At 42.7% G+C, this 23,970-nt stretch overlaps 1 protein-coding gene across 1 annotated transcript in view; it reads left to right on the top strand.

Annotated features, from left to right (window-relative positions):
* Positions 1 to 23,633, top strand: part of LOC135879685 (cytosolic beta-glucosidase-like) — a 49,778-nt gene extending 26,145 nt beyond the window's left edge. Inside the window, exon 5 of the mRNA XM_065405734.1 lies at positions 23,422 to 23,633. Within this exon, the coding sequence (XP_065261806.1) occupies positions 23,422 to 23,633 (212 nt within the window). The remainder of the gene's footprint in view (positions 1 to 23,421) is intronic.
* Positions 23,634 to 23,970: the final 337 nt, after the last annotated feature.

The raw sequence follows: 23,970 nt of genomic DNA, 5'->3' as shown, positions 1-23,970 counted from the left end.
TAATATTAAATGAAAATAACAACTGTAGTATGGTGTTATGGCTAAGAATTTGAACTCCCAAATGTCAGGGCATGTAAAGCCATGATTTCCACAATATTTGTAACTCAGACACAATGCATGTATATGTTACATCTATGCCCTAACTGTATATACATACAATATTACCTACTTTATAATTTCCGTGGGAGTCATGCCTTTACATATTTTGGTTCCTCTGTTCAAATTCTCAACCATAACAATACTGTAGTTTATTTTCATTGAAGTTGCTCTTGTTAAAAGATTTTACACAATTTTATATAATAATAAATAGCAATCTTAATTTGTAGATTTCAGAGCACTTCACAGAGCCAGGTAATTATTTCAATCTCAATTTTGTAACTGGGGAAACACAGGCAGTGAAAGTGCAAAGTAACTATCCCTAGGTCAAGGAGCAGATCAGTGGCAGAACTGGAAACAAAACCTTAGTTTCCTGATTCTGATCTAGTGCCCTAACCACTGACCTATATGGTATGTATGTGAGTATAATATATAACTGAGATATAGATATTTATATACACAACATGCATTTTAAAATAAACACTTGTTTATTTCAGAGTGTGGTGGTCCAGATATACACACTGTATTAGAATGTCTTCATCTTACTGTATTAAAAATATTGAGTGGAAAAATCACATACTGCACCTGCATAATCGCTGAAAATTAAATATATTTTTTTTTAACATGTCAAAAGCACTTTTCCTCAGTGAAGCAAGGTGGATGTTTACACGGCATATTTTGGGGAATTATTAGGTCTATTAGACTAGAATAATTTGCCTACGGAAGGGTAGAAGAATCCCCATTTCTGAGTCTTTGAAAATAAACCTGGCAAAGGTATTAGAATATATATAGTAGGGTGCAATCCATCACAGGTAAGGGGATAAACAAGATATTATAAATCTTTCTTATCTTAGTTTGTATGATTATATAATTCTCTGCACAGAACAATTTGAAAAATTTGAGTTGGAAAAATACCTTTTTTACTCCTTCTTCATGCTGGGATAATCAAAAACTAGACAAATGGAGTTTTGCTAAACTTTGCAAAAGAATATCTTTGGGAAGAAGAAATAAAAATAAAAAAGAGTTTCAATCTAAAGGGTAATTAAATTCTTCATATCTATAAATGCTTGAAAAGAAGGCTTACTTCTCCATACAATTTCCCTACAACAGTGTTACAATTAAATATGGTTTCTACTGATTATCCCCTGCTGGGAGGAATTTTTTGTTGTTGTACTATTTTATTTTGTAAAAGTGAAGCCTTTAAAGATCATTTTTACGGTAATTTTATAGTCTACTCACAGTTTATCCCTGGGTGTTAGTCAGCACATACGCACAATGTGAAATTGGCTGGGAGCACCACAGAACCACTGAATACTCTTTTAAAGAAAAAATTGGGTGGAAAAAATTATAGGAGAGAAATAAAATAAAGCTGGAGCAGAAAAGCTTAACAACTGGCATGAGAGGCATTTTCTGGTGTAGTGCTCAAGGGGTTAATGTGGCGTGTAAATTATGCAGCTGCATGTTACTCTAGGTCACATCCAGAAAAAGAAGAAACTGAGATGGCTGTTAAAAGCAAGGATCAGGGTCAAACATTCATCTTACGATCTTTAATGGAAAGAATGCATGGAAATTTCCCCACCCAGTTGGTATTTGTTTCAGTCATTAGAAATAAGCTTCTGACTCTGGCATGTGATGTAGAGGGCACACTTTGGACTTCCTTCCCAATGCCAACAGTTCTGCATAATGAAAAACCTGAACATTAAATAAGGCTGTTTGTAAATCATAAATCTCTTCCTTCAATAAAGCATTGTTTTCACTGCCAAAGTTCTAGGTCTTGCCAGATTTATTGGGGTTTGGGTGACATTTGGCACAAAATGATTCAATCAAGGAACAAAGTTTGTAGAAATTAGTGGTTACAGGTGTTTTGGGGGTGCTTTGGTTAAGCAACAACAAAAAAGTTTTCAATTAAAAAAAGAAGGGGGTCAATTATAGTCCTTATAAGTCTTAATTGTTTCAATGCTTTAAAAATATAATCAAAAGATCAAGATATAGAGGTGTAATAACATACAGTACTTCGTATACTCAATTTCTTACTAAGAAACTTCATAAGGGATGTTATGAAAAGCTTAAATATATGTAGAGAGAGTCTACACTTATAGAGAAGTAGATTTTACCTGTTCTATATAAGGAATCCCAGTAAATAGCAGGGCTGCTTGAAAAAAAGTAAATAGAGCCAGTGCCTTCAATGAAGTTCTAGTCTAGTGTAACATAATACCATCTAAATGGACTAATACAGCCAAATTAATAAGAATCCTTGTGCTACAGCAGCTGAAGCGTCCATGTAGTCTTCAAGGTTATCCCCATGCACAGTGTATTGCAGAAACCAGTCTAAAGATTACCGTGGAATGAATAACCATGGCAAAGTCTAGAGCCAGAGATCTATCCCAAGTGTCTTACTTATGTACAGAAAGGGGGGAAAGTGCTTTTGGCTTCTGACACCACTTAAGACTTTAGTAGCAGGAATTCAAAAGCACTCACACACTGTAGACCTCTTCTGATTGCAATTCTGTACTGTACGGCCCTATGTATCTTGGGTCATGAGTCTCAGAATCAGGGCCGGCTCCAGGCACCAGCCCAGCAAGCAGGTGCTTGGGGCGGCCAACCGAGAGGGGCTGCAGGTCCGGGTCTTCCGCGGCGGGTCCCTCGCTCCCTCTTGGAGCGAAGGAGCAGCCGCCGAATTGCCACCGAAGACTGAAGCGGCAGCAGTAGAGCAGATCGCGATCACGGCTTTTTTTCTTTTTTTTTTTCTTTTCTTTTTCTTTTTGGTGCTTGGGGCGGCAAAAACCTTAGAGCCAGCCCTGCTCAGAAGGTCTGCCTTCTTCAGATGTACTGCTCCAGCAGTTTAGAGCTGAAGTAAACAGTCCCCAGATTCTACATTCTGCCTTTGTCTCAACTTCTATGGGTTTTGGAGGAGGGCCCTTGACTCTGGAATGTTTGCTTCTCTGGTTCACAGAGCCAGAGTTTGATCTTAGGGCATGGTACAAGGCCAATCTATTTCCTCAGACTTTTGCCAAAGGGAGAGAGGATTGGGTTAAATACTGCATGTGCATCCTGAGGCTTTTAAGATTGGGTTCATTTTATAAACCAGTATAAAATAGCTTATCAAATCCACCCTTCATTTTTACCCCTTTGGATACGATGGAACCTTTCAGACTTCTTCTTGCTTATATTCTTTTCCCTGCTAGTGTCAACCAACTTGGCCAAGAGTGGTGATTTGGCAAGTTCCACAAGCTGGGCCACACTTACCAGCAGGCCCATCCTGGTTTCCCTCAGCAACTTTAATTGTCCATGTTTTACAGTGTGCTGATATTCAGGAGAGTCCAGATGGGCAAACAGGGGACCCCTTGGACAACCAGGAAGGGTCACAATCTAAATAGTACAACTCTAAGCCTGTTTGGGTGCAATATTACAAGTATATCTCATCCACTCCACCCTCCCTTTGCAATTTTTGCAACTGTCCCCAACCAGGCAGGCTTCCTCATAGGGCCTGACCTGAGACTGTCTCTGTCTACCCCCATTTACAAGTGTTGGCTACTGTGACCACTCACACATTATGAAAGCGTAATATTGAGAGATAGCATTGAAGCACCCATTGGAATTCTAGGCCCTGCTTCTTTAGAATAACAGGGAAAGATGTGCCCCAGTAGCACACTGCTGTTGGTCCTAACCTGCCTTCCCCTCTGACACCCATTATAATATATGCAGTCAGTGATAGGTTTTTAAATGACTGTAACAGCTTTATTTTTAGCACTGACATTTTAAAAGGGATTATCACATTCAACAAACTTTTAAAACTAGAATCCTAATATTATAAGACCCAAGATTGGGGCTTTGATCATTTTCCTTGGGAAACTATTCCACACTAATACGTATCACTGCAAGAAATTTATCCTGTTATTCAGTGTAATTTTCCCTTTCCTTAATTTCATCCTATTATTCTTACTTCTACTCCAATGTACCACACTAAATAATGTCTCTCCCTCTTTTGTGTTTACACCCTTCAACTATTTGTAGACTGTTTCCTCTCCTTCAGCCTTAGTCATCACTTAACCAAGCTGTACATATTTGTCTTTTTTAAGCTTTCCTCATAAGTCATTCTCACCATCCCAAATCATTTTTGTTTTTCTCTGAGCTCCATCCAATTTCTCAATGTCTTTCTGGAAACATCATGCCCAGAACACAAGACAACATTTGCACCAGAGCTGCATAGAGAGTGACTGTTGCCTCATTGCTCTGACAGGTGATGTATTTGTTTATGCAGTCTGATTTTGCAAGCTCATGTCTAATTTATTGTTCACTATTAAATTCAACATTGTGAATTTAAATGCAGAACCTTTAATGCCTACCCAACCCACCCCTCCTCCGTGTATTGTGCTAAACATCCTCTCATGTCCTCATGCACATAAGGACAAACCACACTCCTCATTCACATCCATTACCACACCAGCCTTAACTCTTCCCTCCATCTCTTGTCCTCTCTACACATGGGCAGAAGAACCCCTCTCATGTTCTAAATAACAGCTTGATATATATATGGCCAATACCTCCCTCTGTGTGTGGGCAAAAGAGCCTCACTACAGCAGTCTTCCAGTGTAGGCAGGAGAACCAGCTATATTTTCCATACAGGCCACAAACCCACTTGCTCTGACCTTGAGACCCTACCCCTGCTCACACCCCTGAAACATCAGGGTGGGTTGGGAAGAGATTTATATTATTTCCCAAAATATCTTTGTCATGCCTGTATGCAAAAAGTAGTGAAGTTTGGTATGGCAATGGGGTTGAGGGGCAGAGGCAATGGGTTTATCTTGTGTGTATATAAAGGGTGAATTGGATTACGTGAGGAAGCATAGACTTAGCAGTGAAACTCTTAATTGACTATTACATGACTGTGAGAATTTCACCATGTCAACTTAACTTTGTGTTAACACAATTTTTTCTTTTCTGTGGGAATTTATATGAAGATAAAAAAATTATCAAACTGTGATCAAAGACAGAAATATGTCTGTAGGTCTTCACAAGCATTCACTTCCCTTCAAACTCTGTGTCTATCACCAGAGCTCACTTGTGTTTTCCATTTATTCTGCATCTTCTCCGTCTCTCAATTCTTGTGGGTGTATAATATACACTATATATACTGTACAAGAACTGTAAACTGGAGATGGCAGTGTTCTGCTACATCCATTCCAGATTCAGTTTTAGTCCTGGAAAGTCCACTTTAATTCTTTCAGCCCTAATCTACTGATTTTAAATCAGCTAAGCATGTGCACCTGTTGGAAGGTTGTAATTGGAAAGAAAGATTAAAATGATATGAAAAAATGTCTTTACTTAAACAAAAAGCTTTTCCGGAACCTTAGTTTTATTAATATACATGATGTTTATAAATTACTGTATATATATAAAAAACCCATCTAGGATAACATCAGTTCTGTATGCAACAAAGGCAAGTCTTGTTCTAATGCAAGAGAGACATCCCTCTTAGTCAGGGATAGATAGGAGATATGAATATGCTGCATGGTTGCTGTTTTTTCAGAAGTCTTCAATATATCTACAATCTATAGGCTGTAAAAAGAAAGCACTGTGTTTTAGCTTCCCTGCCAGTAATAACCTTAGCCCTGCTCCAGAGGTGACCTCTCTTTCCCTCCTGGGGTGAGAAGTAGTTCACTCTGAGTACTGAACAGAGACTGCTAGTCTTGCAGAATTCTACTAATTGTGAGAGATTTTGCAGGAGCAGAAGATTAGTTGTAGCTGAGCTAGAGGAATAAGTCTGTTATAAGATTCAGTTATAAGATTCCCTGTGCTTAAACACAACCCTGACTGTTCGATCCATGGTACAGGGTACCAGAAAAAAGAATGAAATCGTGGTATGTCTTTTTTTAATCTAACCAGACCAAATATTTAGTGTGTCAGAAGCTAAAATACACTAAAACATAGATCTGTCAATGTAATATATCTATTCACATTTTCAAATTACATCTTTTCTTTACCAACTCAAAGTGTAGGACCAAATTTATCCACTGATGTAAATTGGTGCCTTTCTATTGCCGTCACTAATTTACACCAGCAAAGAATTTGGCACATATTTCCCTTAAAAAAAAATCTTAATCCTTGTAACTTCTTGCAATGGCAGTCTCCAAACACCCCAACTGGGCTGTATGAAGTCTGTTGGAGTAAAAGCCCTATTAACAAGTATAGCTGTTTTGTTCAACTAGTAATTTGTTTAACAGGTTTCCACTGCAACTGCTAAACGATTTCACTTTAAAGGATGCTGTGAAAGTTAATTAAAAACATTCATTAGGGTTTTAATAATTCCTTAGAGGCTTGAAACTCAAATCTGTTTTCATACCAAAAATGATTTTCCTCTTGCCTTCCTGCACTCCCTGGCTTGTGGGATGTTATTTTAGGGTAACTAATGAGTGCTGCTGAAGTGCTAGCAAAGTTTTCACCCCTTGCTTTTAGAAATAGAGCTTTAATATATTTGATTGGCAGTGGAGGAAATAATTGTTCTAAAATCAAATTGATGTATGTAAAATAGATCTGTTATAAGGGGACAAAAAGAAATGTCAAGTTCTGAGTGTTATTTGTGACAGTGTCCCTTTAAGGAATCAGTTTTCATATCACAGTGGGAAAAGATGTATTCCCTTACCCATTCAGTATAACCATTGAAATGTTACGTTCTCTACTTTCATCTTTTCAGAAATGCAAAGGAGGTATTCCATATTTTCTTTTGCTAAATTTATCTGAAAATCTAGACACAGGGAATGTAGTAAAATGAGAACCCCCCCCCAAACCCCAATCTTTTATCAGTTCAGACATATTTTATTAGCATGTTTGCATAATGTTGGTAGCATTGCAGGATTTTATGGTGACCTTAAAGTAATTGGGGGAGTTCCCTCAGTTATACCAATACAACTCTCTTGACCCCTCTGGAATTGTAAAGTGTAGTGGATTGGCGGTCGTCCCTCGGTCCCTCAGGCTCAGATGGACGCCACTCTGCCTCATCCGGCACAGCGGTCAAAAGTCAATTAGCAGAGGATTAGCAAATCACCAATCTATAGCCCTAGCCCCTTGGGCAGGGTCTAGCAACAATCAGTCTTTATCCTAGTCTCCTGGCTAGGACGGAAAGCACATACAGTCCATTGCTCTGGCCCTCTGGGCAGGGATGGAGCAAGGAGCAGGATTTAGCCTGGCCTCCTGGCTAAGGCAGATAACAAATGCAGTCAGGCTCAGCCCTCTGGGCAGGGCAGCACAATAGCAGGAAACTCATTGGACAGCAGTCATGGCAGCTGCTCCACGGCTGGGGGTTGTTGAAACTCGGTCCCTGCTCCAGGGGGCCAGCAGCAAGGCAGAGGGGTATTTTTTTTCCCCTGGTTCTTGCCCAACTGAGTTGGAGACCCCACCTCTTATACTTCCTGTTCCACCTCTCTGTTGCCGGTGTGAGGGCGGGACCCGGCATGGCTCTGCCCACCAGGGGCCAGAAAATGGTCCCTTTCCCGCAGGCTCGGAGGGAGGCCACGCTGCCTCACTACACCCTCCCCTCCCAAAATCCAGCTGTCGGTCCCCGGGGCTGGCATCCTCGCTTTCCCCCCCAAGTGTGACAGAAAGGCCACATTCGCATTGTTCTTACCCACTCAGTGAAAGCATGTGGCTGGAGGGTGAGGTACGAGTGCATCAGTCTGGTGTTGGTGCCCCTCATAGTGGTCAGCCAACTCAAGGGGGCATGGTCCATTTTCAACACAAAGGGGCCACTTAGGAAACAGTACCACTTGATGGCGAGGGCTTCCTTTTCAATGACAAAGTAGTTTCTCTCTCACCTCCTGGGAGAGGATGGCCCTGAGTCCCACCTCGGAAGCATCCGTCTGGACGATGAATTTGCAGTTGAAGTCGGAGCTAAAGAGCACTGACTCTTGGCATAGGTGGTCTTTGAGGGTCCGGAAGGCATCCTTGCACTTGACAGACCACCACACCCATCGTGGGCTGTCCTTGGTCAGGAGCTCGGTCTTGGGGGCTGCGATCGAGGCAAATTGAGAACGAACTGTTGATAATATCCAGCTAGCCCCAAGAACTGCTTCACCTGTTTCTTTGTGGTTGGAGCCAAGCAGGCCTTCAGTGCTTGGACCTTCCCCATGAGGGGGTGTACTTGATCTCACCTCACCACCCAATCCAGTACTTCTTCAGGTTTTGCAGTTAGCCCAGCAGCTCGCAGGACCCGAAGAGCGGCTGCCACTTGTTTCAGATGGTTTTCCCAGTGGTGGCTGTACACCACTACATCATCTAAAGAGGCCACAGCATACTTGGTATGGGGCTTCAGGAGGCAGTCCATCAGCTGCTGGAACATCATGGGGGCTCCATGAAGGCTGAAAGGCATCTGGGTGAATTGATAGAGCACAGTTGGGGTGGCAAACACATTCTTCTCTCTGGAGCAAGGGGAATCTGCCAGGAGCCCTTTGTGAGATCAAGAGTTGCGATGTACTGGGCCTCACTGAGCCAGTTGAGGAGTTCATTGATTCAGGGCATCGGGTAGGCATTGAACTTTGAGATCTCATTCACCCTCTGGAAGTCGATGCAGAATCAGAGGGTCCCACTGGGCTTCAGGACCAGCATGATGGGACTGTGCCACTCGCTCAAACCGCGAAATGACCTCTAGCTGTACCATTGCCTGTACCTCCTTCTCCACAACCTCCCGCATCCATCATAGGAGAGGCCGCATGGTTTCCCGGACCACCTCTCCTGGGTTTGTCAGGACAGTGTGTCGGATGAGGGTGGTTTGGCCTGGTATGGCAGTAAAGGGCTTGGGAAAGGCCTTTCACAGGCTCCAGGCTTGTTTTTGCTGCTCCATTGTGAGGGTGTCCCCCTAATTGTGTTTTTTCAGGATCAGTTGTCTTGGGGACCTGCAAACCCAGATCCAATTCGGGGTGGGGGGGGGAAATGGGGTAATCAGCAGCCCCTCTTGCTCTCACCATGGCTCAGGAAGTTCACCTGATAGATCTGTCTTTTCTTCTGTCAGTCCAGTTGTCTAAGCTCATATATAATTGGGCCCATTCAGCGAATTACCTCATAGGGGCCTTGCCAGCAGGCCAGGAGTTTTGACTCCTCCGAGGGGAGCAGGAGGAGTACCCAGTTGCCAAGCTTGAAGGTGCAAATCTGGGCTCCCTGGTTGTAGGTCTGCTCTTGTGCCCCCTGGGCAGCTCCTTTGCCAGATCCCCAGCTCAGGTCAGGCACCCCTCTAATTGGCAGACATACTGTAAAAGCTCCTGGACCGGTGACAGGGTGTTTTCCAAGGCTTCCCCCATTAGGTCTAACAGCCCTCGGAGTTGGCAACCATACAGTAGTTCAAAGGGAGAGAACTTCATGGAGGACTGGGGCACCTCCCTAATGGCCAACAGTATGGGCAGGGATCAGCTGGTTCCACTGGCAGAACTCCTGTGTGGGAAACATACGGAGCATCTCCTTTAGCGTCCTGTTGAAGCGTTCAACCAGCCCATCTGTCTATGGAGGCCATCACTCCTCCAGGGCTGTGGCTGGGCAGGGGGCCAGCGACAAGGCAGAGGCATCCAACTCCTTCCCTGGTTCTCTCGCCCAACTGAGCTAGAGGCTCCGCCCCTTAGACTTCCTGTTCTGCCTCTCTGCATCCAGCATGAGGGTGTGGGCCCAGCCTGGGTCTGCCCAAAGGGGGTAGAAAGTGGTTCCTCCCCCTCAGGCTCGGAGGGAGACCACACGGCCTCACTACACACAGGTATAGCGGGGGCAGAACTTGGCTCTGTAACTTTTTTCAGACTGGGTTCACTGATTTTGAAGCCACTTGAATTATGATGTTAGGAAAAAATTGTGGCCTGCAGATCTCTGACATGACACATGGGTGAAAATACCAATTAAAGTAATGGGTATTTTGCCATTAACTTCAGTGTGACCAGAACTTAACCCCAGGTGAATATAAAATCTGTTCAATAGTTATGCTATATTTTCCATCTGTGCCTCACAAATGGAAATAAATATCTTTTGACTCTCAGTAAATGTTCAGCATTTTGAACTTCCCTACAGACTTTCCTTTGGCGGTATTTACTGTTTCCTTCAAGGGACAGACAAACCTATTTCAAATGTTTAAACGTTCTTTAGACTACAATCACAATTCTATCTGGGCTATTTTTGCCTGTGACACCCTTTTGATAGCAAGCCAGGTTTAACTTTCAACCAATGTTTCCTGAATGTAAATTTATTCTTGGATCTTTTCCCTGTACTTTTTAGTTCACTTTATTGAATGCATAAGTGTCAGCCATGATAACTAGCTCTACTGTTCAAGTTAAAAGTTTTCCCAGGCATAGATCGGCTTAATTTTATAACTCTGGCCAGGTATGTTGAGGTATAATAATGTACATGAGCATTAAATTAATGTTGTTTCTCATTCGCTTGATTAACAAACATCTATTTAAATCAATATATATCATTTGCCTGTTCACTTGATTTCTACTTTTCCATTGCTGCATGATTAAATTATTTTTCTGGCCAGTGAGAGAGATTTTGTATGCAATAATGTTCTAGTCCCAAAAGTTTTGAAGGAGAAATATATTTCATAGTTTCCACTTTGCACTCTACAAGGAATTTTATTTTCCAAACAAGTTCTGATTGCAGATTAAAGAATACTGCAAACCTGAAAGCATTCCTTTTATTAAAAGGAATGCATTTGATTGTTGGTGGACAGCATCTGTGGCACTGCAACAGAAGATAAACACTTTGGGACGTGCAATTTAATAATTGTACTTGGTTTAAAGTATATATTGAAACTAGACAGATGCAAATGTTGATGTTCAAGTGGCAAGCATGTGAGAACTACACTACTGGAAGACTTGCATTGAAAACAAGACTTGAAATATGTTTTCATATTTCATGTTGCCATGTTCTCTTTCTTGCACACTTGACAGTGTTGCCAACTGTACTGGCAAAGACCAGCCCAATCATTGCTTAAAACAACCGAACACAACAAAATAATGTGAACTTATTAGAAACTAATGAGCATGTTCAGAACAAATACTGTAAACAGGCCCATTTCTGTAATCATTTTAAATCATCTCCAGTGTATTCTCATTGGTTTATGCATGTGCAACCTCTCCAATTAAATCTTCAATGCAGAATAATCCTGATTGAGCATCATCTAGTGTTGTTCAGGTGTTAGTAATAACACCTTAAAAAGCTTTGAGTAGCTGTGAAGGCACTCTAAATTAGGGCGACCTTAAGTTGCTTTATATATTAAAAAGGCATTAAAAATCCATCAAATGTCACAGGAAGCACACATCCAAACTTGTCCTTAGTGGGGGCATTTTAGCAGCCAGCCTATTCCCTTTCCCCTCCCCCACCAGTTAACCCTCAGTACTGTAGGTGTATTTCTGCTCATCGGCTCTGAAATTGAATGTTGCCTAGTTGGAGCTTGAGGTCACATTCCTTACAGCAAGTGACTGCACGAATTTCTTGCCAGTCATCGGTTCTGGGTCTTCACTATTCTGGCAGCACATGAGAATGCCTGGAGCACTTTCACTGATTGCCAGTTAAGCCCCTAAACTGTTAAAAGCTGGAGAATTCTAATAAACAGGTTTATTGCATTGCATCCAATGTTGTCCCCTACTCTTTCTCTTATTAATATGCTGAGTAGTTCATTGAAAATGTCTGCTTCCATACTCACAAATCGTTTGCTTGGCTTTCTGCAGACATTAGATGCTATAAAGTTGTCAGTCTTAGAAGAACACTTTAAAAATGCTATTCTTAAGATATTCCCTGGTACTTCTCATTAACCCTGTTGATTGATGCTTATGTGTTTAACTTCACTGTACCACCTTTAATAGGAAACAGGAGGTAGAGGAAAATGTAAAAAGTTTGTCAATAATGGTATTTGAAATCTACTTTGAACAACCAGCAGCAGATTTTAAGTGCTTCAATTCTGTGGGACAGGAGAGTTGGTGTCTCAGGGAACTGGTAAATTGATATGGGCCCAGATCCACAAATATGGCTACATCAGTTTATATTAAGAAGTCTTTCTTTGTAATCATAAGGGCTAAAAGTCTTATTATTTAAATAATAGGTTTCATTCTGCAGAATCTGAATCTGTCTTGGAAAACTAACTAAACATCAAGTGAACTGGAACTAGCCTGCAGACTGGGAGTTTGACATTCAGGTTCAGATTGTTAGTGATGTAATTTTTACAGGAGAGGAATCAGTGATTAGCACAGAATGCAGCATGCAAAAAGAAATCCTATAGCACATTCATGAAGACACGAACTAAGCAAAACCAAAGCCCGAGAAATCTTTTACTAGCCTGGTCTGAACACACAGATTGCTGATATTGTTTTGAAGTATTAATTGTGTCAAATGTATTGATCACATTGGCTCAAAGAATAGTTATATTCTGAACAAGTACAACCACATTCTTTTTTCAGATATGGTCCCCAAAAGACCTTAGCAAAATGTATACACAAAACTCACTGACTTAATGCGAGCTGACGGAGGGATTTGCGGAATGGGGTTTATTATAGTTGGAGCAGAAACAATGGTTAGATTGAAGAAGGAGTGGAGGATGAAGGAGATGGGAGAGGAGGAGTTTACAGTGGTTCAGGTGAGAGGGCGAGAACTAAGAGGTGAAGCAAACTTTAAGCAGTGGGGATGGAGAGGAAGGGAAAGAGGCTAGAAGTGTTGTAGAGAAAGAAGTGGAGTGAAGAGAAAAGCATGAGGAGAAGGCAAATTACCCCAAGGTTGCAAGCTTCAGTTATTTGGAGGGTAGTTGTCAATGATAGGTAAAGCTGGAAGCAGAGACTGGATATTCATTTTTAGCCATATAACATTGGAGGAAGTGATGGGAAGTCCAGGAGAAGATATCACAGAGACATGTGATGTAAGCCTGGAAAAATGTCAGTGGTGGAGAAGTAGATTAAAGAGTCATTAGCCTGTGGAGATAAGAGAGACTGGGGGAACAGACAAGGTCACCCAAGTGATGACTGCAGAGAGGAACGATGACAGAGCATGGGAAATGCCAGCAGAGACAGGAAGGGAAGGAGAGGATCCATTGTAATACTGAAGGAGTTGTCAACTAGGTGAAGAAGGAAGTAGCCAGTGTTGCAGAAATCCAAGGATGAGAGGATGGTGGCGAGGTAGGTGGCTTATGGTGTCAAAGGGTATGTCTACACTACGGGATTAATCCGAATTTATATAATTCGAATTTGGGAAACAGATTGTATAAATTCGATTGTATGCGGCCACACTAAGCACTTTAATTCGGCGGTGTGCGTCCATGCACCGGGGCTAGCGTCGATTTCTGTTGCGTTGCACTGTGGGTAGCTATCCCATAGTTCCCGCAGTCTCCTCCGCCCATTGGAATTCTGGGTTGAGATCCCAATGCATGATGGGGCCAAAAACATTGTCGCGGGTGGTTCTGGGAATATCCTCCCCCCTATCCAGGAAGCAACGGCAGACAACCGTTTTGCGCCTTTTTCCTGGGTGAACAGTGCAGACGCCATACCACGGCAAGCATGGAGCCCGCTCAGCTCAAGACAGCAGTCATGAACATTGTAAATACCTCGCGCCTTATCGTGCAGTTTATGCTGAACAAGAACCTGGAAAACCAGGCGGCGAGGAGCAGGCTACAGCAGCGCGGCGACGAGAGTGATGAGGATATAGACATGGAATTCTATCGAACCGCGGGACCCGGTGCTTTGGAGATCATGCTGTTAATGGGGCAGGTTATAGGCATGGAACGCCGATTCTGGGCCTGGGAAACAAGCACAGACTGGTGGGACCGCATAGTGTTGCAGGTGTGGGACGATTCCCAGTGGCTGTGGAACTTTCGCATGCGTAAGGGCACTTTCATGGAACTTTGTGACTTGCTTTCCCCTGCCCTGAAGCGCCAGAATATCAGGATGAGAGCAGCCCTCACAGTTGAGAAGCGAGTGGCAATAGCCCTGTGGAAGCTTGCAACGCCAGACAGCTACCGGTCAGTCGGGAATCAATTTGGAGTGGGCAAATCTACTGTGGGGGCTGCTGTGATGCAAGTAGCCAAAGCAATCACTGAGGTGCTGCTACACAAGCTAGTGACTCTGGGAGATGTGCAGGTCATAGTGGATGGCTTTGCTGCAATGGGATTCCCTAACTGTGGTGGGGCGATAGATGGAACCCACATCCCTATCTTGGCACCGGAGCACCAGGGTACCCAGTACATAAACCGCAAGGGGTACTTTTCAATGGTGCTGCAAGCACTTGTGGATCACAAGGGACGTTTCACCAACATCAACGCGGGCTGGCCGGGAAGGGTTCATGATGCTCGCGTCTTCAGGAACACTACTCTGTTTAAAGGGCTGCAGCAAGGGACTTACTTTCCGGACCAGAAAATAACCGTTGGGGATGTTGAAATGCCAATAGTTATTCTTGGGGACCCAGCCTACCCCTTAATGCCATGGCTCATGAAGCCATACACAGGCAGCCTGGACAGGAGTCAGGAGCTGTTTAACTACAGGCTGAGCAAGTGCAGAATGGTGGTTGAATGTGCATTTGGCAGTTTAAAAGGTCGCTGGCGATCGCTACTAACTCGCTCTGACCTCAGCCAAAGAAATCTCCCCATTGTTATTTCTGCTTGCTGTGTGCTCCACAATCTCTGTGAAAGTAGGGGGGAGACCTTTATGGCAGGGTGGGAGGCTGAGGCAAATCGCCTGGCTGCTGATTACGCGCAGCCAGACACCAGGGCGATTAGAAGAACACACCAGGAAGCGCTGTGCATCAGAGAAGCTTTGAAAACCAGTTTCATGACTGGCCAGGCTACAGTGTGAAATTTCTGTTTGTTTCTCCCTTCATGAAAACCAGCCCCCTTTATTGACTCATTCATTCTCTGTAAGCAACCCACCCTCCCCCTTCCCCCAGCTTTCTTTCAAAGGAAATAAAGTCACTATCGTTTAAAAATCATGTATTCTTTATTAAGTGATTATAAACATAGGGAGAGAACGAAGAAGGTAATCTGGGTGAGGTTTGGGAGGAGGGTAGGAGGGAAGTAAAAGGCCACTGAACAAATTCAATATAATGACAGCCTTTTGGTTGGGCTGTCCACTGGGGTGGAGTGGGAGGGTGCACGGAGCCTCCCCCCCCGCGTTCTTACACGTCTGGGTGAGGGGGATATGGAACATGGTGAGGGGGGAGGGAAGTTATACAGCGGCTGCAGCGGCACTCTGTCATCCTGCTGCCGTTCCTGAAGCTCCACCAGACGCCGGAGCATGTCCGTTTGCTCACGCAGCAGCCCCAGCGTTGCAGCCTGCCACCTCTCATCTTGAGCGTCCCTCAAGACCTCACGTTCACTGGCATCTTTCCTAAATTTAGATACAGTGTCCTTCCACTCATTCAAATGAGCTCTTTCATTGCGGGTGGATTCCATTATTTCTGTGAACATGTCGTCTCGCGTCCTCTTTCTATGCCGCCTTATCTGAGATAGCCTTCGGGACGGAGGAGGGAGGCTTGAAAAATTTGCAGCTGCTGGAGGGAGGGTTGAAAGAAAGGAGAGAAGTTTTTAAACTGATACATTTTACAGAACAATGCTTATACTCTTTCATGGTGAAAAACACTATTCACATTACATAGCACATGTGATTTCAGTACAAGGTCGCATTTTCCTTAATATTGAGTGCCTGTGGCTTTGGTGTTAGAGATCACAGATGCAGGTCCGGGCAACAGAATTCAGCTTGCAGGCAGCCATGGTAAGCCATTGTCTTTCGGCTTCTGCGCCCTCCTTTCCCACATACCAAGCAAAGCCTGTTGACTGCTGCGGTTTTCCTGTTAACCTTCAGCAGCAGAAAACAAAGTAACCCCCCCACCATCCAATTCTCTGGGATGATCGCTTTATCCCTCCCCCCACCGCATGGCACGTATCAGGGAAGATCCCTGCAGAAACCAAACTAACCCCCCCGCCCCCCCCCCCCGCCATGAATTCCCTGGGATGATCAATGTACCCCTCCCCCGACCGCATGGCTGGTAACAGGGAAGATCCCTGCTAGCCAAACGCGAAAAGCTCAGGGCCAATTCCCCCCCCCCCTGTGCTTGGCTAACTGCAGGGAAGGATTTCTTTTCAGCCACAGGCAAACAGCCTAGTAGGAACGGCCACCTCTGTCCCCTTAATTAAGTTCCCGTATTTCAACCAGGTTACCATGAGCGATATCACTCTCCTGAGGATTACACAGCAAGATAAAGAACGGATGTTGCTTGAATGCCAGCAAACACCGGGACCATACGCTGCCAGGCTTTGTCAGGCAATGATACCAGATTACTTGCTGCAAGCATGGCGTGGTCAAGTGTCCTACCATGGAGGACGGAATAAGGCTGCACTGCCCAGAAACCTTGTGGCAAGGATTTTGGAGTACCTCCAGGAGAGCTTCATGGAGATGTCCCTGGAGGATTTCCGCTCCATCCCCAGACACGTTAACAGACTTTTCCAGTAGCTGTACTGGCCGCGAATGCATCCCAAGTCCTCAGGGCAAATTAATCATTAAAAAACGCTTGCTTTTAAACCATGTTTTATATTTTAAAAAGTAAACTCACCTGAGGTCCCTTCCATGGGGTCATGGTCTTGGCTACTGGCTTGGGAGGCTTGGGAGGGTACTTCAGTCAGGCTGAGAAAAAGATCCTGGCTGTTGGGGAGAACGGAGTGCTGGGTGCTCTCTGCAAGCTCGTCCTCCTCCTCCTCCTCCTCTTCCCCATCCGCAGAATCCTCAGGTGTAGCTGATGAGACTATCCCCGACCCGGAATCCACGGTCACAGGTGGGGTAGTGGTGGCGGCCCCCCCTAGAATTGCATGCAGCTCGGCGTAGAAGCGGCATGTCCGCGGCTCTGACCCGGAGCGACCGTTTGCCTCCTTTGTTTTTTGATAGGCTTGTCTGAGCTCCTTGACTTTCACGCGGCACTGATCTGAGTCCCTATTGTGGCCTCTCTCCATCATGCCCTTGGAGATTTTTTCAAAAGTTTTGGCATTTCATCTTTTCGAACGAAGTTCTGCTAGCACTGAATCCTCTCCCCATATAGCGATCAGATCCAGTACCTCCCGTGCGGTCCATGCTGGTGCTCTTTTTCGATTATCAGCCTGCATGGTTACCTGTGCTGATGAGCTGAGGTATCTGTGGTATCTGTGGTCACCTGTGCTCTCCACGCTGGGCAAACAGGAAATGAAATTCAAATTTTCCTGGGGCTTTTCCTGTCTACCTGGCCAGTGCATGCAAGTTCAGATTGCTGTCCAGAGCGGTCACAATGGTGCACTCTGGGACAGCTCCCGGAGGCCAATACCATCGACTCGAGGAGCTCGGTTTGTTTAGCCTAACCAAAAGAAGGCTGAGGGGGGATATGATTGCTATCTTTAAATATATCAAAGGGATTAATACCAAGGAGGGAGAGGAATTATTTCAGCTCAGTAGTAATGTGGACACGAGAACAAATGGATATAAACTGGCCGTGGGGAAGTTTAGGCTTGAAATTAGAAGAAGGTTTCTAACCGTCAGAGGGGTGAAATTTTGGAACAGCCTTCCGAGGGAAACGGTGGGGGCGAAAGACCTTTCTGGCTTCAAGATTAGGCTTGATAAGTTTATGGAGGGAATGGTTTGAAGGGATAACGTGATTTTAGTCAATTAGGCATTAACGTGCCATCGCGGGTAAAATGAGGGTCCGGCTGTAGAATCTTGCCTGTATGCTCGGGGTACTGCTGATCGCCATATTTGGGGTCGGGAAGGAATTTTCCTCCAGGGTAGATTGGCAGAGACCCTGGAGGTTTTTCGCCTTCCTCCGCAGCATAGGGCAGGGGTCGCAGGCTGGAAGATTCTGTTGTGGGTGGGTCAGCTTTTGTGGCCTGCATCATGCGGGAGGTCAGACTAGATGACCATATTGGTCCCTTCTGACCTTAAAGTCTATGAGTCTATGAGTCTATAAGAATTGCGGCCACACTAACCCTAATTCGAATTGACAAAATCGATTTTGGCGCTACTCCGCTTGTCGGGGTGGAGTACAGAAATCGATTTTAAGAGCCCTTTATTTCGAAATAAATGGCTCCGCTGTGTGGACGGGTGCAGGGTTAATTCGATTTAACACTGCTAAATCCGAATTAAAGTCATAGTGTAGACCAGGCCAAAGGTAGCAAAGCTATCAAGGAAAAATGAGTACACAGAAATAACCCTACAAGGAATAGATAGTTAATGTGAAAAATGACCAGACAAATTAGATACTTGGCAGTACACCTAAAGGATCTCCTTCAGCTATTGTGGCCACCCACATTGGCAGAGTAATTAGCACAACTTCCAGTTATGGTGATTAATGGCATAATGGGGGCAGAGAGATCTATGTCTATTTATATCGTGCCTGACATCATAGTATCTAGACAGCACAGCAAAGATTAAAAGAGGCAGTTGCTATCCAGTCGTGGTCTGTTCTCTCCTAACGTGCTTAGATGAGTCCAGTGTAAAAAGATATCCTAGGTGAGGAAAAGCTTGTCAGCCCTGTCAAAACTGGAAAAGGCCTTAGTAAAGAGATGTGTCTTGTCCTGTGCTCTAAAGGTGGCGAGAGACGAATTAATCATAATTGTTAGAAGCATGAGGTATTTGTATTTTGAAACTGCAGTGAAAATACTCTTTATTGAACTTTGGGAGGGACTATCATTTACCAAAAAAAAAAAAAAAAAAAAAAAAGTCTTTAATGGTCTGTGCAGTATAGAGAGAGTGCACAGTTTAACTAGAAATGTTGGGAAATCGTGCTCAAGGCTTAGAAATAATGAGCTCCTAATGTGTTTTCTAATCAAAGTATCGGCATGAAATTCACTATTTGGAGAATGTCCTATTATCAAGGCAGCAGTGTATCAAAAGTTCACCATGGATATTATTTTTGTCTTTCATCTTTTTATTTGACTTGTCTTCTCCTCCCCCTCCCTTTTAATAGTTTTAAGTCAAAAGCACTAGAAACACAAGAAGAGCAGTGCTTATCACATTTGTTCCAGCTTCCTTGGACCAACAGCCATCCCTGTCAGTCTTAGTTATCTTTGTGTGCAATGCTGTTTTGAGCAGAGATTTCATACACAAGTTCCCCCCCCATCCAAGATTTAGGTACCTCATAAATCAAATTGACAAGTCACATGATGATGTTTCGTTCCCTATTTTGTCTATTGGACGCAGAAAGACATGTACAGTAGGTTCCTCAGTGGTTTATTTCCTAACAATAGCACAGCATTGTGTAGTTCAGAGACTATGTCAGACTCTTTTTGGATTGTACCTAAGCAATTCTATACCTAAATATTTTTCTGTGACAAAAAGCAGAGGCATGTTCCCACTATTGCTTCTGAATATTCATAACTGCTGTGGAACTAGTGGCAATTTAAAAGATTACTTTTTCCCTTTGGTTTACAGGAGAAACAGCATTTATTGTTGATACACTGATTTTCTGTTACATTTTGTTCAAAAATTATGCAAATATATAATTAGTGACACACACAATTATGGTTCCAGGAATATGGAAGAAAGAAGCAGATTAGTTTTGTTTTATCTTCCCAGTTAAACCAATCAAAGGAATCCAGGTTTTCGTATACTTAATTTTTGCTTGCTTTTTGATTATCCAAGTTATATGTGCATTATCAATTTTCATGCAATTGCTCTTCATATTTTATTCAAGGAAACCACCAGCTAGTCAGACAAATTATCACTTGATTATTTTTTCAACCTTTTTCTCTCACGTATGTCCCTGCATCATGTACAACTGCAGCAGAGGTCAGTCAAACAATGAATGGTAACTTTAGCTTTGGTTCAGGAAATATGTATGTTGCATATTGAAGAATTTAGGATTTAAAATATTGTTTCAAAAGTAAATTGTGCACATTATTTTCCTGCTGTTGTATGTTATGTGATCACATTTATGCGCAAGTGGGCAACCTTACTCAACATGGCATATATACTGTATGGAATTAGAGAACACTTTAACACCCAGTCTCTAAATCAATGAGTCACTTCTGAGGGATTGGAGGTGTTAGATGTGAAAAGAGGAAAGAGCATGGCATATGTTCTAGGTTTCAGGATTTTGTTTTATAAGGAATTGTTTGAAGAATATTTTTCACTTTCTTGGCCTGTCAATTTTAATAAATTAAGACATTTTAAATAGTGAAGGTCTACACTGGGTATTGTCTTGTATTCACCTTAGAGCTAGCTTGGTAGAATGCAGCCAAAGAGGCTCCTATTGTCTTGTTATAGAGAGTTCCACATAAGGTCAACTGTCCTTTTTGTAGTTTAGTGAGTTGTAGTGACTATGAAGGTGTGAGACTGACAGCAGTGTATAGGACCAAACATTGAACAGTAAAGCACTGTCATATCCAACTCTGCTAATGCTTCTCTTTACCTTACTGCCTGGGATGCTCCAGGAAAGTAAAAGCAGACCAGTTCTCTGAGCTACTATCCTGGCAAAGAATATATCTTTTCATGGGCTGTCAGTATTGATATTTACATAGTTGTTGCCATAGCAGGTACTGTCAAAAAGTGGAATATAAAAAATTCAGTTAATTGCAACGTAAGAATGGCCATACTGGGTCAGACCAAAGGTCCATCCAGCCCAGTATCCTGTCTACCGACAGTGACCAATGCCAGGTGTTCCAGAGGGAGTGAACCTAACAGGTAATGATCAAGTGATCTCTCTCCTGCCATCCATCTCCACCCTCTGACAAACAGAGGCTAGGGACACTATTCCTTACCCATCCTGGCTAATAGCCATTAATGGACTTCATCTCCATGAATTTATCTAGTTCTCTTTTAAACCCTGTTATAGTCCTAGCCTTCACAACCTCCTCAGGCAAGGAGTTCCACAAGTTGACTGTGCGCTGTGTGAAGAAGAACTTCCTTTTATTTGTTTTAAACCTGCTGCCCATTAATTTCATTTGGTGGCCCCTAATTCTTATATTATGGGAACAAGTAAATAACTTTTCCTTATCCACTTTCTCCACACCACTCATGATTTTATATACCTCGATCATATCCCCCCTTAGTCTCCTCTTTTCCAAGCTGAAAAGTCCTAGCCTCTTTAATCTCTCCTCATATGGGACCCGTTCCAAACCCCTAATCATTTTAGTTGCCCTTTTCTGAACTTTTTCTAATGTCAGTATATCTTTTTTGAGATGAGGAGACCACATCTGTACGCAGTATTCAAGATGTGGGCGTATCATGGATTTATATAAGGGCAATAAGATATTCTCTGTCTTATTCTCTATCCCTTTTTGAATGATTCCTAACATCCTGTTTGCTTTTTTGACTGCCACTGCACACTGCATGGACGTCTTCAGAGAACTATCCACGATGACTCCAAGATCTCTTTCCTGATTAGTTGTAGCTAAATTAGTCCCCATCATATTGTATGTATAGTTGGGGTTATTTTTTCCAATGTGCATTACTTTACATTTATCCACATTAAATTTCATTTGCCATTTTGTTGCCCAATCACTTAGTTTTGTGAGATCTTTTTGAAGTTCTTCACAGTCTGCTTTGGTCTTAACTATCTTGAGTAGCTTAGTATCATCTGCAAACTTTGCCACCTCACTGTTTACCCCTTTCTGCAGATCATTTATGAATAAGTTGAATAGGATTGGTCCTAGGACTGACCCATGGGGAACATCACTAGTTACCCCTCTCCATTCTGAAAATTTACCATTTATTCTTACCCTTTGTTCCCTGTCTTTTAACCATTTCTCAATCCATGAAAGGATCTTCCCTCTTATCCCATGACAACTTAACTTATGTAAGAGCCTTTGGTGAGGGACCTTGTCTAAGGCTTTCTGGAAATCCAAGTACACTACGTCCACTGGATCTCCCTTGTCCACATGTTTGTTGACCCCTTCAAAGAACTCTCATAGATTAGTAAGACATGATTTTCCTTTACAGAAACCATGTTGACTTTTGCCCAACAATTTATGTTCTTCTATGTGTCTGAATTTTATTCTTTACTATTGTTTCAACTAATTTGCCGGGAACTGACATTAGACTTACCGGTCTGTAATTGCTGGGATCACCTCTAGAGCCCTTTTTAAATATTGGCATTACATTAGCTATCTTCCAGTCATTGGGTACAGAAGCTGATTTATAGAACAGGTTACAAACTATAGTTAATAGTTCCGCAATTTCACATTTGAGTTCTTTCAGAACTCTTGGGTGAATGCCATCTGATCCTGGTGACTTGTTACTGTGAAGTTTATCAATTAATTCCAAAACCTCCTTTAGCTACACTTCAATCTGTGACAATTCCTCAGATTTGTCACCTACAAAGGACGGCTCAGGTTTGGGAATCTCCCTAACATCCTCAGCCATGAAGACTGAAGCAAAGAATTCATTTAGTTTTTCCGCAATGACTTTATCGTCTTTAAGTGCTCCTTTTGTATCTCGATTGTCCAAGGGCCCCACTGGTTGTTTAGCAGGCTTCCTGCTTCTGATGTACTTAAAAAACATTTTGTTATTACCTTTTGAGTTTTTGGCTAGCTGTTCTTCAAACTCCTTTTTGGCTTTTCTTATTACATTTTTACACTTAATTTGGCAGTGTTTATGCTCCTTTCTATTTACCTCACTAGGATTTGACTTCTACTGTTTAAAAGATGCCTCTCACTGCTTCTTTTACATGGTTGTTAAGCCACAGTGGCTCTTTTAAAGTTCTTTTACTGTGTTTTTTACTTTGGGGTATACAATTAAGTTGGGCCTCTATTATGGTGTCTTTGAAAAGTGTCCATGCAGCTTGCAGGGATTTCACTCTAGTCACTGTACCTTTTAATTTCTGTTTAACTAACCTCCTCGTTTTTGCATAGTTCCCCTTTCTGAAATTAAATGCCACAGTGTTGGGCTGTTGAGGTGTTCTTCCCACCACAGGAATGTTAAATGTTATTTTATGGTCACTATTTCCAAGTGGTCCTGTTATAGTTACCTCTTGGACCAGATCCTGCGCTCCACTCAGGACTAGATCGAGAATTGCCTCTCCCCTTGTGGGATCCTGTACCAGCTGCTCCAAGAAGCAGTCATTTAAAGTATCGAGAAATTTTGTCTCTGCATTTCATCCTGAGGTGTCATGTACCCAGTCAATATGGAGATAATTGAAATCCCCCACTATTATTGAGTTCTTTATTTTGATAGCCTCTTTAATCTCCCTTAGCATTTCATCGTCACTATCACTGTCCTGGTCAGGTGGTCGGTAATAGATCCCTACTGTTATATTCTTATTAGAGCATGGAATTACTATCAATAGAGATTCTATGGAACATGTGGATTCATTTAAGCAAGCTATATATGTTCTACATTTGTAAGGTTACATTTGTTGTGTTAATTTCAGCCATCTCTCTTGATGATGTCCATCTTAATGGATATTTTGTGTGGTCCCTCCTTGACAACTTTGAATGGACTTGTGGATACAGCTGTCGATTTGGACTTTTCCATGTTGACTTCGAAAACCCAGCTCTCCCTCGTGTTCCTTACCAATCATCAATAGAATATGCCAAAGTTATCTCCAACAATGGACTAACAAAATCAACTGAAGAGCTGTGATGATCTGCCTTTTGGTACCAAGAGTTGTCTCCTTCCTAAGAAGCCATGTATGGTAAAATAAAAAATATAATATTTTAGAAAATGCTGACTAGTCTATCTGTTTTTATATAATAATTAAACTGACAGGTTCAGTTAGGAATACATGGTTTTCCTTGTTGTGTAAGGAGGGAGGAAGTAAAATAACTGGCAAGTTACTTTGTAGTGGATTTGGCAACTGTGTTTTAAACTGTATGTTTAAAGGAACACTGTCAACTTGAAATCTAATTAGTTTTAAATGTGAGCTACAAGTAGTTTCAACTGCCTGTGACTTTCCTGCCAGCTCTTGTAATTTTACAGC

Source organism: Emys orbicularis, chromosome 5 (genome assembly GCF_028017835.1).
Source record: "Emys orbicularis isolate rEmyOrb1 chromosome 5, rEmyOrb1.hap1, whole genome shotgun sequence".
Classification (NCBI taxonomy): domain Eukaryota; kingdom Metazoa; phylum Chordata; order Testudines; family Emydidae; genus Emys; species Emys orbicularis.
The sequence above is the reverse complement of the archived record's forward strand: the minus strand, read 5'-3'. Positions and strand labels throughout refer to the sequence as shown.